The 16,142-nt window shown below is 32.9% G+C and overlaps 3 protein-coding genes and 2 non-coding genes across 5 annotated transcripts in view; 2 read left to right on the forward strand and 3 right to left on the reverse strand.

The window, feature by feature from the left end:
- Positions 1 to 3,441, forward strand: part of LOC119602114 (unconventional myosin-VIIa) — a 36,246-nt gene extending 32,805 nt beyond the window's left edge. Inside the window, exons 10-14 of the mRNA XM_037953460.1 lie at positions 362 to 1,212; positions 1,268 to 1,430; positions 1,494 to 1,859; positions 2,452 to 3,183; positions 3,248 to 3,441. Of these exons, the coding sequence (XP_037809388.1) occupies positions 362 to 1,212; positions 1,268 to 1,430; positions 1,494 to 1,859; positions 2,452 to 3,183; positions 3,248 to 3,427 (2,292 nt within the window). The 3' untranslated portion in view covers positions 3,428 to 3,441. The remainder of the gene's footprint in view (positions 1 to 361; positions 1,213 to 1,267; positions 1,431 to 1,493; positions 1,860 to 2,451; positions 3,184 to 3,247) is intronic.
- LOC119602115 (zinc carboxypeptidase) lies at positions 3,350 to 7,353 on the reverse strand. Its single transcript, XM_037953463.1, has 5 exons — positions 7,134 to 7,353; positions 4,774 to 4,910; positions 4,271 to 4,661; positions 3,732 to 4,119; positions 3,350 to 3,670 (listed from the first exon to the last, which is right to left on the reverse strand). The coding sequence occupies exons 1-5, from the start codon at positions 7,314 to 7,316 to the stop codon at positions 3,477 to 3,479; spliced, it is 1,293 nt and encodes a 430-aa protein (XP_037809391.1). The 5' UTR covers positions 7,317 to 7,353; the 3' UTR covers positions 3,350 to 3,476.
- A 115-nt stretch (positions 7,354 to 7,468) lies between these two features.
- Positions 7,469 to 10,947, reverse strand: LOC119602124 (zinc carboxypeptidase-like). Its single transcript, XM_037953483.1, has 5 exons — positions 10,774 to 10,947; positions 10,575 to 10,702; positions 8,359 to 8,749; positions 7,912 to 8,299; positions 7,469 to 7,708 (listed from the first exon to the last, which is right to left on the reverse strand). Exons 1-5 carry the CDS (start codon positions 10,936 to 10,938, stop codon positions 7,503 to 7,505), a joined length of 1,278 nt encoding a protein of 425 aa, XP_037809411.1. The 5' UTR covers positions 10,939 to 10,947; the 3' UTR covers positions 7,469 to 7,502.
- Positions 10,948 to 11,716: 769 nt separating this feature from the next.
- On the forward strand, positions 11,717 to 11,788 carry Trnaw-cca. Its single transcript has one exon. It is a non-coding gene; the product is annotated as a tRNA-Trp (tRNA).
- A 140-nt stretch (positions 11,789 to 11,928) lies between these two features.
- On the reverse strand, positions 11,929 to 12,000 carry Trnaw-cca. Its single transcript has one exon. It is a non-coding gene; the product is annotated as a tRNA-Trp (tRNA).
- Between the last annotated feature and the right edge of the window lie 4,142 nt (positions 12,001 to 16,142).

Here is a 16,142-nt window from a genome sequence, read left to right on the forward strand (position 1 = left end):
AATAAAAAGTTCTCTGTTCTGACTACCGTTCTTCTATGTCCAACTTGTCAATCCTGCTATTCATCACAGTCAAGAATATCATATCATAGACCGTTCGCGATCAATCACCGATTTCCATGTGACAAATGACTACCGATTAAGTTATATTTAAGCACCCTGGATCATGGACATAAGAACGTACCATCATACCCCCTTAAGATCTGAGATGTAGTTGACAGACACTGTGTGGTATATTCTCAATTATCAATATGCATTTGAAATCAATCGACGTATAACATTTCCTAAATTATTATATGTAACCACTATAATGGCTGCCTTTCCAATTTTAAAAGGACTTCAATTTTCAATTTTATATTTACAGATTCTTCGCAAATGCATACCAGACTATGTGCCCAAGGATCTATTAATATCTGGCGAGAAGGCATTCAAGTCTTGGGAATCTCTTATACGTGAAACCTATAGCAAAAATGACTATGTAAAACAGCGAACTCCTAGACAAACAGCCAAAGAAGATATTTGTCTATATGCCCACTTAACATGGCCCATGATGTTTTCACGATTTTTCGAAGCACTGCGTACAGCAGGACCTAAACTTATGTCAGATCAAATAGTAATTGCCATCAATTCAAATGGTGTATATTTTGTCGATGAAATGGAACAGGTTTTGGCTGAACTAACCTATGCTGAAATATCGAAAATTTACTCGGAAGTAGATCCAAATTCTAATATAGATATTTTACATATTGATACGGTACAAAAGGAAAATTTCACCTTTAAGTGTTATGAGGCCAAAGACGTACAGGAATTGATAGAGTTTATGTGTAAAAATATTAAAATGAGATCGAAATATGTTATGGCAATGGAAGATTTTAAACCCGACGATAGTTTACTGGAATCAAAACAATGTTTATTTTTACTTAGAGGAGATCTTTTGCAATTAGACAATGGTGTCACAGGCTCTAGTATAATGGAAGCAACTAATCAACAGTGGTTTAAGGGAATTTGTAACAATGAAAAGGGAGAATTTCCAGGAAAGGCAGTAACGGTTTTGGCTTGTATCTCTAAGCCCTCGGAAAGGATTATAAAAATTTATAAGGATTTAAGTACAGAAACACCCACAAAACCCATGAGAGCTAAATATAATACCATACAAAGAAAGAAAATGCACAATCTAAAGAAATTTGCAGAAGAACATTTTAGAGCGAATTTGAGGTAAGTTATGGTTTCTAATTAAAAACCTAATATTTATTAATATTTTTTCCAAAAGTGCTCGCAGAGGTTCTGCAAGTGGTTTGCATAGTGCGCGTTCTGATGGCGATGAACTGTGGCGTCATACACGTAATTTATTAAAAGCTCCTTTACTAAAACAATTACAACATGAAGAGGAACTATTTGAATTGGCAGTTATAATGTTTCAGAATATATTAAAGGTCAGAAATCTGAATGTTTCAAATTGTAATGATAGTTTGAATTATTTCCATTTATTTCAATAGTATATGGGTGATATACCCAGCGGTAAGCAGCCTACCAATACAGATTTCATATTCAAACCTTGTCTGGAGCATGATCAACTTCGGGATGAACTATATTGTCAACTAATGAAACAGCTAACGGATAATAATGCTAACTATAGCGAAGAAAGAGGTTGGGATCTAATGTATTTGGCTACGGGCTTAACATTTCCCTCTGGTGTTGTTATGAAAGAGTTATTAGAGTTCCTAAGAACTAGACCTCATGTATTGGCGGCAGAATCTTTGAAACGAGTTAAACGTACCCTGGCTAATGGTCAGAGAAAATATCCTCCTTATATTATAGAAGTTGAGGGCATACAACATCGTTTTATGCATATTTATCATAAGGTAAGATGGTAGGAGAAACCCAAGTTCTTCGAAAGATTTCTAATAGAGTCAAGCTTTTATAAAAGTGGTCATGAGTAGGGTAAATATTCTGAGAACTCGGTATAATATTTAGAAAGTACTATTTTCCATTTTTCTGCCTAGAAGACACATTTTCGAGTGTCCTAGAAGACACATTTTCGATTTAAAAATATTTTTTATATCAAGCCAGAGACCAAAGTGTACTTTTCTAAACGATTGACCTGCTTTGAATCCGAATTGAATCCGAATTTTTAATTTTTGACACTATATCTGGAAAACCGGATGTGATGGAGAAATTCAGAGGCTAGATTCAGATTCAGCGCTGCCTTTATAAAAGTATACTTTGATCTCTGGGTAAATAATTGAAAAGGTGTACCAAACAGTTTACCGATTTTGAGCCGAAGTTAGTATATACATATATATTCCATTTCCTCTTTTTAGTACTTTTCACTCTATTGAGTAACAAATCTATTCCAAAAAATTCAATATCGCATTAGGAGTCCATAATTAAAGTACCAATTTGACTCCTAAAACATTCTTACCTAATCAGTGTTGATTTCTTCTTTTCTTCTAGATATATTTTCCTGATGCCACTGTTGAAGCTTTTGAAATTGAATCCTTTACCCGAGGTTCAGACTTAGCGAAAGCTATCGGCTCGAGGCTCAAACTTAAATCTTTAGAGGGTTTCAGTTTGTTTGTTAAAATTGGCGACAAAGCCTTTTCAATTCCCGAAAATGATTTCATATTCGATTTTATAACTGAACTAATGCAGTGGATTAAACAAAATATGCCCACCCGATCATTAGATAGCCAGCAAACATGCCCCTATCAATTGTATTTCATGAAGAAACTTTGGATCAATACTACACCCGGCAAAGATCGTAATGCCGATGTAATATTCCATTATCCCCAAGAAGTACCCAAATATTTGGCCGGTTATTATAAAACCAATAAAGAATTGGCTTTACAATTGTCTTCACTGATTTATGTGGTCGAATATGGTCAGAACTTTATACCATTGCAAAAACCGCATGAAATACTGAAACTTATAATACCAGATGATATTTTGCCAATAATGAAATCTCAAGAATGGAAGACACAACTTGTAAATCGAGTAAAAGATTTGCTATTGAGTGGTGTGGAGGGTGCTAAAGCTAAGGAGAAATTTTTGATGCTATTGGCAGAACAGGAAATGTTTGGTTCCACATTCTTTGTGGCCAAACAGACTAATGATGATAGTATGCCGGAATTGATATATTTGGCTATAAATCGTAAAGGTTTTCATATTATAGATCCCTTAACTAAGGTAAGAAAAATAAAACAATATTATACTTTTAGCAGAATCTAAGAAAAGTTTTTTCAATTTTCAGAATACTTTGCAATCCTACGGTTACAGTGAACTAAGTTTCTGGAGTTCGGGCAATACCTACTTCCACATACGTTTTGGCAATATGATAGGAGCCTCTAAATTGCTCTGTTCCACTACCCAGGGTTACAAAATCGATAATTTACTTTCTTCTTATATTAAATATTTAAATGATAAACAATAAATTTTAATTAAAAAATATAATAATTTTAAAGAAATATTTTAATAAACATTTACAAATAATTCAATTCTTTGGATTTGCCAATCAAAGCAATCATACCGGCCATTAACTCTTCACAATTGGGCAGAATCTGTACAGGAGGCAAGACAAAACCATAGCGACCCTTATCGCGGTACTCAATGGTGTAGCCAACTTTAACACCCAAAGTATTGAAAACCCAATCAACGGAGGAACCAGAAGCAACATCTAAATTAACATGGAAATATTTAGAAAATCCTCTATTTGCAAAAATGTTATAACAACTTACACAATACTGTGGCAGTGGAACCATATCTGTATTCAGTCTTATAAGGTAAATCAGCAATGGCATCATGGAATGCCTTACCAATGGTGACAATATCATCATAATTTTCGGGAAACTCTTCTGCGGTATGACCATAAGGAGACAATAAATATTGACCATAAGAGTGGAAAGACAAATAGATTTTGATTTTATCCTTAATGGAGGTGACATATTTGGCTAAAGCAGCAGCTTCTGGTTCAGAGAAAGCCTTAGGACCGGCAAAAGTTTCACTGCAGGGATTACTGGAGGCACCACCGTTAGCCATCCAATGAGAATCGAAGTTACGGTTGGCATCGGTACCAATGCAAGAGTTGGATTCGACGGGTTGACGAGTTTTACGCCACATACGATCCTGAAAAAGTGAAAATTTCGCAAAATTATTTCGTGGACCTTTACACAAACTACAACGTTTCCATTTATATTACGAAAAGTTACTAAATAAAGTTTCTTATTGTAAAAAAAATGTCTGAATATAAATTCTCGTTAACTTTACTTTCACCCACCTTTTCATGCGAATAAACGAAGCCGTCAACATTGAATACAGGAATTATATACCAATCATAACTTTCAGCCAAATTACGTACAGCAGGATCCTGGGAAGTCAACAATTGATTGATAAACCAAGTAGCAGTAGCCGAAGTGATCCATTCACGAGCATGAATATTCGATTCAATGAAGATACCAGGATTGCCAGCCTTATGGGAAATCTTAATACCACGTATGGTACGATTTTCATAGGATTTACCAACTTCAAAACCCTCGGTAACACTGGGATAAGCAGCCAAAATACCATCTAACCACTGTTCGATTTCATGCAATTGATAGTAGCGAGTCCAACCGAATTCGGCATTATCAGTAGATAATTCTGAAGCAGTTTCTTCGACATCGATTAATCTAAATTATATTTTTTTATATATTTATTAATTGCAATTTAATTCTTATCGCTTTAAATACAATCGTAATAATTTATGATTGTTTACTACTGTTCCACCACTGTCACACTTACTCTTGAACATTGTTTATCATTAGTTCACTTTCGAAACCATAAACCTTTAATAGTTGTAGGAAATTGGCAACTTCTTGGGGTTTAACCATTATGTGAATTTCTTTGGTGGCCTCATCGTAATCCTTCCAAATGTTGTACTAAAAGTTGAAAAATGCAAATATTTTTAAAACTATTTGTATATTTGTCAGAGAAGAGGGTTCTAACTGGAAAGGATCCATAGATCGATAATAAGAAATTGTTAAAAAGAAGTTCCCTTGCTTTTGTAGGGAAACAATTTCTAATCAATATTCATGGGTTTTAACCAAACTATATTTATCGAAAAGAATATATTAAACTATTTGCGAGATCTTAATAGCTCAGTGATCATTCTGTATCGGAATATAAAATGCTTTTTTCATGACTCATTTATGGAATGGTAAACAATTCCATCCCAGTATCAAAGAGCAATGTATTCTTGATTTATGACCAATATTCGAAATTACTTGCATTCCTTTTAGACCTATCATGTTATATAACCCAATTATCTCTCTCGAAAAGCTATTCTTCTGTTCTGGTTACGTACATAGAAATCCTAGAAACACTAATTGAATCATTAGCACAACATCTTCAAGACAAAATAAATAGCTCATTGGACTTTCTATATCAGACTATAAGACGTGCTTTTTAAGCAATTCCAGCCTTGCAGATTCGAAAAGAAGTTCGAATATTAATTTGTTTATAATGTGAAAAGGGACAGTCTATGAAGGACTTGGTCAAATAATGAGTAACAGGTATGCTGAAGATCTGGATCACTAATTTCCATTTAGCTACAGGTAAAACAAGGTAGTTGTGATTAGGTCCACTTACGTTATGAAGATGTCATATCTCTTGACTTAAGAAACCTTGTCATAAGAAAAATCACTCTCAGGCTCTGTAATATTGGTACCAAGATAATCAAAGGCAATTTGTTTAGAGAATAATCTTTGAGAAGATCTTTGATCTGATTCGGAAGATAAATTCAATGTTGACACAGAGGGAAAAAGAAATGTACACGTCTGGTACCAAATTGACACCAAAAAGTTTATAATTTTTTAATAACATCCGTTGACAAAGTATTACATACGTACGACAATACTATGTAATGTTGACAACGCAACGTTGTTAACATTGCTACAATTCGTTGTCGAAATCTAAATTTTATACAGAGTTACCACGTTTGTTAACATTTAGACAACGGATGTGTATAAAATTTAGTTTTCGACAACGAATTGTTGCAATGTTGTCAACATTACATAGAACGTATGTATATACTTTGACAACGGATGGTATTGAAAAATTATAAATAGTTTGGTGTCAATTTGTTACCAGGCGTGTATATTTATTTTTCCTCTGTGTATGTATGTCCTAAATCGTCCTACCATGAGATTATACCTTCAAGCACCCTCATCTAAGTCTAAGGTCCAAATTAAAATTAACTGTTTTTAATTAGGTAAAATTCAAACTGTCCATTGAAAGTGAAGTCTTGTCTTGTTTACTAAATGTCTCTCATTGGAAGAACGTTCCAAATAAAGTTTTGAGAAAGAATTTAATCTCAAGATTTTGTAGATGGAATGACTTTTTGATAACTTCCAATTCAGAATTATGTTTAATTTCATACTGTAAGAATTTTTATTTCCTTAAGCATTTCTCGTTAAGATAGCGAAAAGTTTTCTTTATCGTGTCTCTTTAGGTAGGTAGGTAGGTAGGTAGGTAGGTAGGTTATGTAGGTTACTGGCAAGTTAGCGAGTTCACTCGGAGGCCTTTTCATCTATCTATATCGATAAGAATACCAGGGGAGTGTGAATATCCCTTTGCACAAGAGTTACGTCTAGAGACCCTTTGGCTGCGCATTCATCAGATACCCAGATGCCCTCATATCAACTCGACGTGATGTGTCAATTGTGTCAGTGTTTGGATGGAATTGAGAAGAATAACGTTATCAAGTCTCGTTACTACATTGAGATTACAGTGGAATAAGCTTCATGAAGTAAGCTTATGTGTCACCTTAGTTTTCGGAAAATTTATACAAGAATTGGGAATTTCAAATCTTAATATGGATTTGGAGAAACTACCAAATAATTAAACTCTGTATGATTTTAACAATACGTACTAAAACTCTACAGATTTCCTGCAGTTATCCTGATAATACCTTATACCATGCGATTAAATTTAAATTTTTTGTATCACATAAACTGCTTTTTATATTTTATTAAGATCTGTAATTTTTACAACGAACCGCGTTCATTAAAAGTTCTTCATTAGAAATATGTAAAATTTCATTAATACAATGAAGAGTTTCAATTTTAACACATTCTTTTTCAATAATTTATTTATAAATTCACCTTTTCACTTAGATCTTGCAATATATTAACAATTGACAATTGCACTTTATTCTTAATATTCAATTTGTAAACTTTATAATCGTCGTAACGAATTTTTCCACTATCATTTACGGTTGGTTGCTTATGTAAACTCGCAGCGGTGGCACAAACCACCAGGGTGGCCAAAATCAAAATTAAACGCATTGTAATGGGTGTTGTGTCCGACCGGTTTATACACAAACTAAACTAAATTCTAACAATTAACCACAATTTATAGCTTTGATTTCAGCTAAACCTAATCTAGAAAACCATAAAAAGTAGCTGACGAACAATAGTTATAAATTTTATTTTCAAAAAGATTATTTTGTTTGGAATTTTATTCGAAATTGCTTAATATTTCGCCTTTAGATAACCCAATTGATCTGCTTCTTTAACTAAAGCCAATATGCCAGTCATAGTTTCTTCACAATTGGGAAGAATTTGTACGGGTGGCAAAACAAATCCATAACGTCCAGTATCACGCATTTCAATAGCATAAGTTAGTTTAATGTCTACTTCATTGTAGGCATATTCAATGGTAGCACCAGTAGCCAAATCTGAAAATAGAGTAATTATCGTTATTGGTTTAAGATTTTAGATAATTTTATAGGTCATTAAGCGATTGTGATTGCTATCAGTCATAAAGATAGTTATTTATAGTTGGAGAAGTTAAATAATTTCTTGATGTGCTGATAGTGAAACTAATAATTGACTGGCTAAACCAGTCATACGCTACCCTACTTGGTTTTTCATTACTTACACATAGCTCCCGCTGATGTTCCATATGTGTACTCTGTACCATAAGATACATTTTCCACTGCATCGACATAGGCTTTAGCCACCTTCATTAAATCATTATAATTTTCGGGAAGCACTTCGGTTGTATGACCATAAGGTGACAGCAAGACTTGTCCATAACAATGGAATGCAATCAGAATATTGAATTTGTTTCTATTAGCCTGCAAATAATCAGCTAAACCCTTAATTTCTGGTTCCGAAAAGGCCTTGGGTCCTGCATAATCATAAGCACAAGGATTGCTAGAAGAACCACCCTCCATACCCCAATATGAATCAAAATTACGATTACCATCGGTACCAACACAATTAGAATGTGCCACAGGCTGGCGAGTTTTACGCCATAGGCGATCCTATAAATAGATCAAAACCTATTAAGAAGACTCCCTTCCAAATGCAAGAAATAATTTACCTTTTCATGTGTATAAACAAAACCATCTACATTCAATACCGGAACTATATACCAGTCATAATTCTCAGCCATATTACGTACATTTGTATCGGTGGATGTTAATAGTTCATTGATAAACCAAGTGGCGGTAGCAGAAGTAATCCACTCTCGGGCATGTATATTGGACTCAATGAAAATACCAGGATTTCCTGCTTTATAGGAAATTTTAATACCTCGTATTTTACGACCCTCATAGGACTGACCAATGACAAATTCTTCAGCTACGGAAGAATATTTTGAAAGAATGTTGTCGATAAATTCTTCGATTTGTGGCAATTTATGATAACGTGTCCAAGTAAATTCTGAATTATCTAAGTTATCATCCACGGCTTTTTGTTCTTCATTTATTAAACTGCAAAAAATATTTAAATTCGATTTAATAGATAAGGTTCAATAAGTTAAAAAATTTTTATATATGTATGGGCAATTTCGTTCAAGTGACCCAACTTTTAGATAGCAGGCCCGACACAGCTGTATCGGTCAAGAACTGCAGGACCTAAAGTGAGTCAGTTGCACCATATGTAGCATAACCTTTCCTATCCTAATCTAAACAAAATAGTTGAAGAAAAATGTATCTTAACCCTTTCGTCCCCAAACCCCCATCAAATTAAACTTAAGAATATGATATCTCAAAGGAATAGGATTTTCAGACTTAACATATTCTATATAAAAGAGCTGAATTTGCACTCTTATAATGTCTCGAAAGTCTGATGCGATGAAGAAATTTATAGGTCAAATTTTTTTGGATACAATGAAGAAATAGATATATGAAATCCTTTGGACAATTTTTGCTAGAACCAATAGGTTAAAAGTCACACTTTGAATAAAACCTTGTATGACCACAGGCAATAGAAATTTATGGAATCAATCGCTGCTATATTCTGAACATCATGGCATAACCTGCAAAATTCTGGTATGTAATTGTTCCATTTTCTAATATGAGCCCTTCGGGGTGCAATCAATCCTTGGATTGATTTGACATAGGGTCGAACCAGAGAACCACATAATCTGTTCCAACGGGTGGCCAGTTGGCCGCAGGACTTTGTCCTGGCTGGTCAGTTGGTTCAGGTTCCTTCGATATCCACGTGGTGGCTGTGGTTTAAACTCAAATTCGTGGGAAGAGAATGCCGGTTAAAGGACTGAAGTACAGTGAAATCTTGAATTCGGGATAAGTTCGGTGATGTTGCCAAAGTCAACAGATATCCCACAGAGGAGTGACTGTAGGACTAAGCTTTGGTAATGAGTTGGTGTTAAATGTAAATGTATGATACAGGATGAATATAGGAGTATATATGTCGGATAAATGGGAAGTGTGCTGGGTTGAATGGTGATGAATGAAAGGTATCTTATACAAGTGATTGACCACAGGGTATGAGTAATTACAAAGTCCTCGGCTTATGTGATGGATTCGTGTTTCGGTCTACCGAATACGTGCTAGGTGCTGTTGCTGACTCAACAGAGGCCATCCCATTTGCGTGGTTGTAAACGGAAGTGAATTTCTTACATCTTGGAAGTTAAGCAACGGGACAACAATGGCCAGAGATTAGATAGCTCGAGTACTTGACCAATATGCTTGTACATGGACCGGCAGAACCATATAAAAAAAATGCCCAAGGCCAACACGGCAGGTGTTCACGTAAAGCACTTCGAAATTCATCACCCAAAGGAGTGACGCGTTGAAAATGAGTTAGTGTCAAGCGAATATGATACGGGATGGATGTGAGGGTATGCGGGCCTCATAGACGCAAGGTATCCTTACAATTGACACCATTGAATTTTCCTTCCTTGTCCGAGCCACAAAGGGACAGTGGTGGTTGTAAAAGTACTACCTTGAAATAACACAAACACGGCATGTGTTCACGTAAAACACTTCGACTTATTAGTGACAAATGGTTTGTTTTACCCAACATTAATTTTCATTTAGATCAAGGTTCGATCCATGTCTGCAAAATTTAGTTATAGTTTCTTCATAAATTTTACACTCCTTATCAAAAAGAATAGGGATATAATGATTTTGTCATTTCGTTCAAAACACATGGAAATATTTGTTGTAGTTTTACAAATACATATTGTGGGTGCTCGTTATATTCTTGCACGATCTAACCATATCCGTCCATCCGTCTATCTGTTGAAAGCCCTACATATTGGGTACAAACGATTCGTTTCCATAAACTTACCTTTGTAAATTCGAGATCATTTCATAGTGCTGAATACCACGGTTGAAAGTTGTATTCTTAAAGGCTGAAAGATATTTGGGATTGACCATTAAATCAATGTGTTCCATATCTTCGTGCCAAATTGAAACCTACGGTTACGTAACACACATTTTTATTTAATAATTATAACTGAATATTTCAAAAGTATTGCAATATTTACCTCTAGTTTATTGGCTAATTCTTGTATAAGAGTCCTTTGTTCCTTATTGGCAATTTTTACTTTATACACTTTATATCCTTCATAATTAACCTTCGGCTCATCGATTTTTATAGAAGCCGCGTTAATTATAGTAAAAATTACAAAAAGTATAAAAAACGACTTCATTGTGCTATAACGATCTGCAGTTGAATGGAGGTGACTGACTGAATGAGTATTATTTTCATTGATGGTTTTTAATTCATTTATATAAATTTAAATTACGATAAGATTAGTGTAAACGAGACTGATCGACTGAATGGATGGGTAATTAATGATAAGTTATTTTCCAAGCAGATAAAGTCCTTTCAGGAAAGAGTAATGAGCAAAAAAAAAAGTACTTTTTTGAGTGGACAAAAAGTACTATTTCTTAAATTCATATTTTAAGAAGAATAGCATATTAAATATTTTATGTAAATCTGCACAAAAAACATACACATATGTAAATAGACTAAGTCCATTAAAAGTTGTAGCCAAATAAATAAAAAGAAGTCTTATAATGGTTTTATAAAGCCGTTAACTACTTCGTAAATAAATAGGTCTAATGGTTCCCCGAAATTTAGTTTCAGCAAAAATATTCCAAGTCCGTATGTTCTTATATTTCCTCAAGAAATATGATTCTGTTTATATTGGTACCAAAATTTAGAATAAAGTAATACGTAAGCGTACTACAGTTCCGGATTTTTTCAATATTGCAGCGTCATCAAACAATAATTCTATGGAAACAAGGGTCAATTGCATACTTATCGAATCATTATTTAAATTTCTTTGTTTAATAATAAAATCTTATTTTGGTACTGCAATAAATCTTAAAAATACATTCTTTATCTGAAATCGTAAAAAAAATTACGATTGATACCTCCTCGTATTATAAAAATATAACGCTTTTTAGAACGAACCGTTATAAGACTCCGTGGCGCAACGGTAGCGCGTCTGACTCCAGATCAGAAGGTTGCGTGTTCAAATCACGTCGGGGTCAATGAAGAAAATTACTCTTTTATATTTTTAATTTTTTCCAAACTATAAAGAAAAAATAATTTATTTTTTATTTACTTATAAATTTTTTTAATAGATATTTTTTAAATTGATTTAAAATGAATAAAAACAAATTCTAACATTTGACCCCGACGTGATTTGAACACGCAACCTTCTGATCTGGAGTCAGACGCGCTACCGTTGCGCCACGGAGTCATATATTGTTATACACGCCAAATGCCAAAAACTTTTCATATTATATCAATTTTATAGCATACTTTTTGGCTGCTACTATAAATAATTATGCCAAACAATAAAACTGTACGAGTTAAAAATAGTTGCATAGTTTTGCGTGTGTGTACTTAAAAGTAGACATTGTGTATAACAGTTTTATTTACTACGCACTAGTGTCGCCAGATGTGAGGATTTCTCCCCACATTGGGGATTTGAAGTTTTATTTGTGGATCGATTTTCGTGGGGAGGGATTTGGGAATTTTCGTAAAAGTTTAAGATTTTCTATAATTTTTGCGCTCTTTTTGGGGGATTTTTATATTTTTTATAAATATTAACAATTATATTATTTATAATTATATATAAAAAATTAGATTTTTCGTACATGCTCAGGCAGAAATTATAAACAAACAATAACAACAACAAACATAACAAAAAGGTAAATTTTGTTATTTTACTTGTTTGTTTATTTATTTTTTGTTCGAAATTTTGAATTCTTTTTGTTCGTCAAAGACAAAAATTTTAAACTGGAAGTTAATTTTCTAATGATATTTTGTATATGATGTCGTTGACATTACAAAACCAAATACTCGTGAAAGTAGAGATTGCATACAGACCCATAAAATTATATATATTTTGGGTCCTCATTAGATTCTAAGACGATCTAGCCATGTCCGTCCGTCTGCCTGTCTGTTGAAAACACGATAGAGTCCAAACGGGAATAGCTAGAGAGCTGAAATTTTGCACAGATATTTTTAGTTAATGCAGGTTATTAGGTACTGAAAATGGGCAATATTGGTCCACAATTTCGCCTAGCCCCCATATAAGGTCCCCTTCAGAAAATGTCTTTAACGCTCATAACTGGCTAAAGGAAGCATATATGGCTGTTAAATTCGGCATAAACATGTTTTATGAGAAACTAAATACCTTTATAAAATTTTATAAGGATCGGCCCATAGTCGACCCTACCCGCCATATAAGGGCCCCTTCAGAAATTGACTTTAACGCTCATAACTGTCTAAAGGAAGCAATTATAGTGGTGAAATTCGGCATAAACATATTTTATATAAACCTAAATATCATAAATATGTTTGTTACAAGACAAAATCTCTCTTCTAAATCTTATGAGGATTGGTCCATTATTGACCCTACCCCCCATATAAGGTCCCCTAAAAATGACTTTAACGCTCAGAAAAGAAAAAGGAATTCTACACAAATATGTTTCATACTAGCCAAAATCTCTCATAGTTTTTGAGTATCGATACATAATTAATACATAAAATACCCCCCATATAAGGTCCCCTTCAGTAAGTAATTTTAACGCTCTACTGGCTTAAAAAACGACTATAGCGATGAAATTCGACATTCATAAACAACTTTCTTACAAGTCAAAATTTCTCTGTCAAATTGTTAGAGAATTGGTTTATAATTGACCCTAGCCCCATATAAGATCCCCTTAAAAACTTACGTAACCGCTAACTGTCTTAGAAATGCGAGTGTAGCGAATAAATTCGAGATAACTTTGTTTATTACATGCCAAAATTTCTCTACCAAATCTTTTTTAGGTCCCTTTTTAATATTTTTAATATTCACGTATTTTGCAAAATTTAAGAATGAAAATTAGCCCCAAAGGAAAAAAGTTTTGTTTTGGGGTATTTCTTCATTTCACAACATTGGGGTCATTTTTATTTTTTTGCAAAATGCAGTATTACCCCAAATGTAAAAATGTTGAAATGCCCCAAAAAAAATTTAAAAAAAACACAAATTTCGTGTTTTTGTTTCCTGTATCTTTGTTGGGGCCATATTTCGTTTTATATTTTGGGGCCATTTTACCTGGGGTCATAATTCGCAGCGCCCAAAACTAATATTTTACCAAATTTTGTATCAATAGTTTTATTTGGTAATGAGTAATGTGTGTTTAAGAGATTTTCGTAAAAGGACCTTGTATGGGAGCTATGACCAATTATGTATATACACGCAGAGAAAAAACATGGTTCAAAATGGTTACTACAACTATACCATGTTTACTGGAACAATATATTGTTTTCAAAAACATATAATTGTTATTTTAATTAGATTTTAACAATATTTTAGTTACTGTAAACATTTTCATGTTCAAGGCAATTATAAATTTGAGTATGATTCACTGGAAAATAATTATTTTTACAACAACTAAATAATGATAACAATGAAAACATATTATGTTATTTACAACCATTTATAACCATTATATGTTATGTTATATAACCATTGTATGTTATGTTATTATAAATAACTATTATATGTTATGTTGTTATATGTCTGCTGATACAACAACAAATGAATTCAACAACAAAACAACTTTTGCCACACACATTTACTCATACAGATTACTTTTTCGTTGTGTGTGTTTTTTTTTACGCGACAATAAAATGAGTTGAAATAATTCTCATTTGGTTTATAACATTAAACGTATAAGTATTTCAGTTTGTATAAAATAACGTAGTTATGTTTTTGTGAAGCAAATTGAAATTTGCGAATTGTGTTAAGTATTGTAAGTATAATATATTTATTTATATATATTTTTTACTTTTTTTTAGGAACTGTAATTTTACTAATTCAGTAAAATTTATTTTGATTTCGATACATATTTAAACGAAATTTTGATCACATTGGATTGTAATATGATCATGTATAACAATATTACGATAAATAGAAAAATATTATGATAAAATATTTCCACGGTATATAATCATAATATGATATTTTAAAATTGTTACAATAACGATAATATGTTTAGACTAATTTTAACCATAATATGTTGCTCTTAGAACATGGTTACCACAACCATGTTTTTTCTCTGCGTGTAAAGACAAAATTTCAAAATTCTGTATCTATATCATTATTTGTCAATGAATATTGTGCATTTAAGTGATTTTCTGGAGGGGACCTAGTATGAGAGCTATGACCAAATATGGACCGATTGCAAAACAATTTTATAGTGTAATTTATGTATATAAGAGCAATATTTGTGCTAAATGTATGGATATCAATATTTTGTAATAAGTTATGTGCGTTTAAGTGATTTTTGGGAGGGGACTTTGTATGGGAGTTATGACCAATTATGAACCGATCGGAAAAAATTTCACAGTAATATTTCTATGCATATGGGCAATACTTGTACCAAATTTTATGTGGATATCTTAATTTTGTAATGAGTTATGTGCGTTTAAGTGATTTTCGGGAGGGGACCTTGTATGGAGCTATGACCAACTATGGACCGATCAGAAAAAACTTTCACAGTAAAATTTCTTTGCGTATGAGCAATACTTATACCAAATTTTATATGGATATCTTAATTTAATAATGAGTTATACGCGTTTAAGTGATTTATGGGAGCTATGACCAATTATGGACCGATGGAACAAAAATTTCACAGTAAAATTTCTGTATGTGAGAGCAATACTTGTACCAAATATTATATGGATATCTTAATTTAGTAATGAATTATTTGCGTTTAAGTGATTTTCGGGAGGGGACCTTGTATAGGTGCTATGACCAATTATGGACCGATCCAAAAAAAGTTTCCTAGTAATATTTCTGTATATGTGAGCAATACTTGTACCAAATTTTATATGGATATTTTAATTTGGTAATGAGTTATGTGCGTTTAAGTGATTTTCGGGAGGGGACCTTGTATGGGAGCTATGACCAATTATGGACCGATGAAAAAAAAAATTCACAGTAATATTTCTGTATGTGAGTGCAATACTTGTACCAAATTTTATATGGATATCTTAATTTCGTAATGAGTTATGTGCGTTTAAGAGATTTTCGGGAGGGAACCTTGTATAGGAGCTATGACCAATTATGGACCGATTCAGAAAATTTTTTCTCTGAATGAATTCTATTGACATAAGATTTTAATTTGTAAAATTTTGTAAAGATTTCGACATTGTGATGGAAGTTATTAACAAAAAACCCATTTTCCGGGAATATGTACTTTTGTATGGGAGGTATATGAAATTGTGGACCGATTCTGGCAATTTTCAGCAGGAGTCAATTTCATGGAATTATCTTGCATAGTTTTTGAGAAAATTACATCAGAATGTGTAAAAAATGCTTATTTTTTTCGAGGTTGTTTCAAA

Source organism: Lucilia sericata, unplaced genomic scaffold, assembly GCF_015586225.1.
Source record: "Lucilia sericata isolate MDLA Ls3-8-SP2 unplaced genomic scaffold, ASM1558622v1 Contig000209F_arrow, whole genome shotgun sequence".
Lineage (NCBI taxonomy): Eukaryota > Metazoa > Arthropoda > Insecta > Diptera > Calliphoridae > Lucilia > Lucilia sericata.

Bases quoted from the DNA above. Each gene is read 5' to 3' on its own strand.
- LOC119602115 (XM_037953463.1), bottom strand. From the start codon at position 7,316: ATGCGTTTAATTTTGATTTTGGCCACCCTGGTGGTTTGTGCCACCGCT. The intron at 4,120-4,270 runs GTGGGTGAAAGT...TCACTTTTTCAG, and splicing joins TCGTTTATTCGCATGAAAAG to GATCGTATGTGGCGTAAAAC. The intron at 3,671-3,731 runs GTAAGTTGTTAT...ATGTTAATTTAG, and splicing joins TTCCACTGCCACAGTATTGT to ATGTTGCTTCTGGTTCCTCC.
- LOC119602124 (XM_037953483.1), bottom strand. From the start codon at position 10,938: ATGAAGTCGTTTTTTATACTTTTTGTAATTTTTACTATAATTAACGCG. The intron at 10,703-10,773 runs GTAAATATTGCA...ACGTAACCGTAG, and splicing joins AATTAGCCAATAAACTAGAG to GTTTCAATTTGGCACGAAGA. The intron at 7,709-7,911 runs GTAAGTAATGAA...CTCTATTTTCAG, and splicing joins AACATCAGCGGGAGCTATGT to ATTTGGCTACTGGTGCTACC.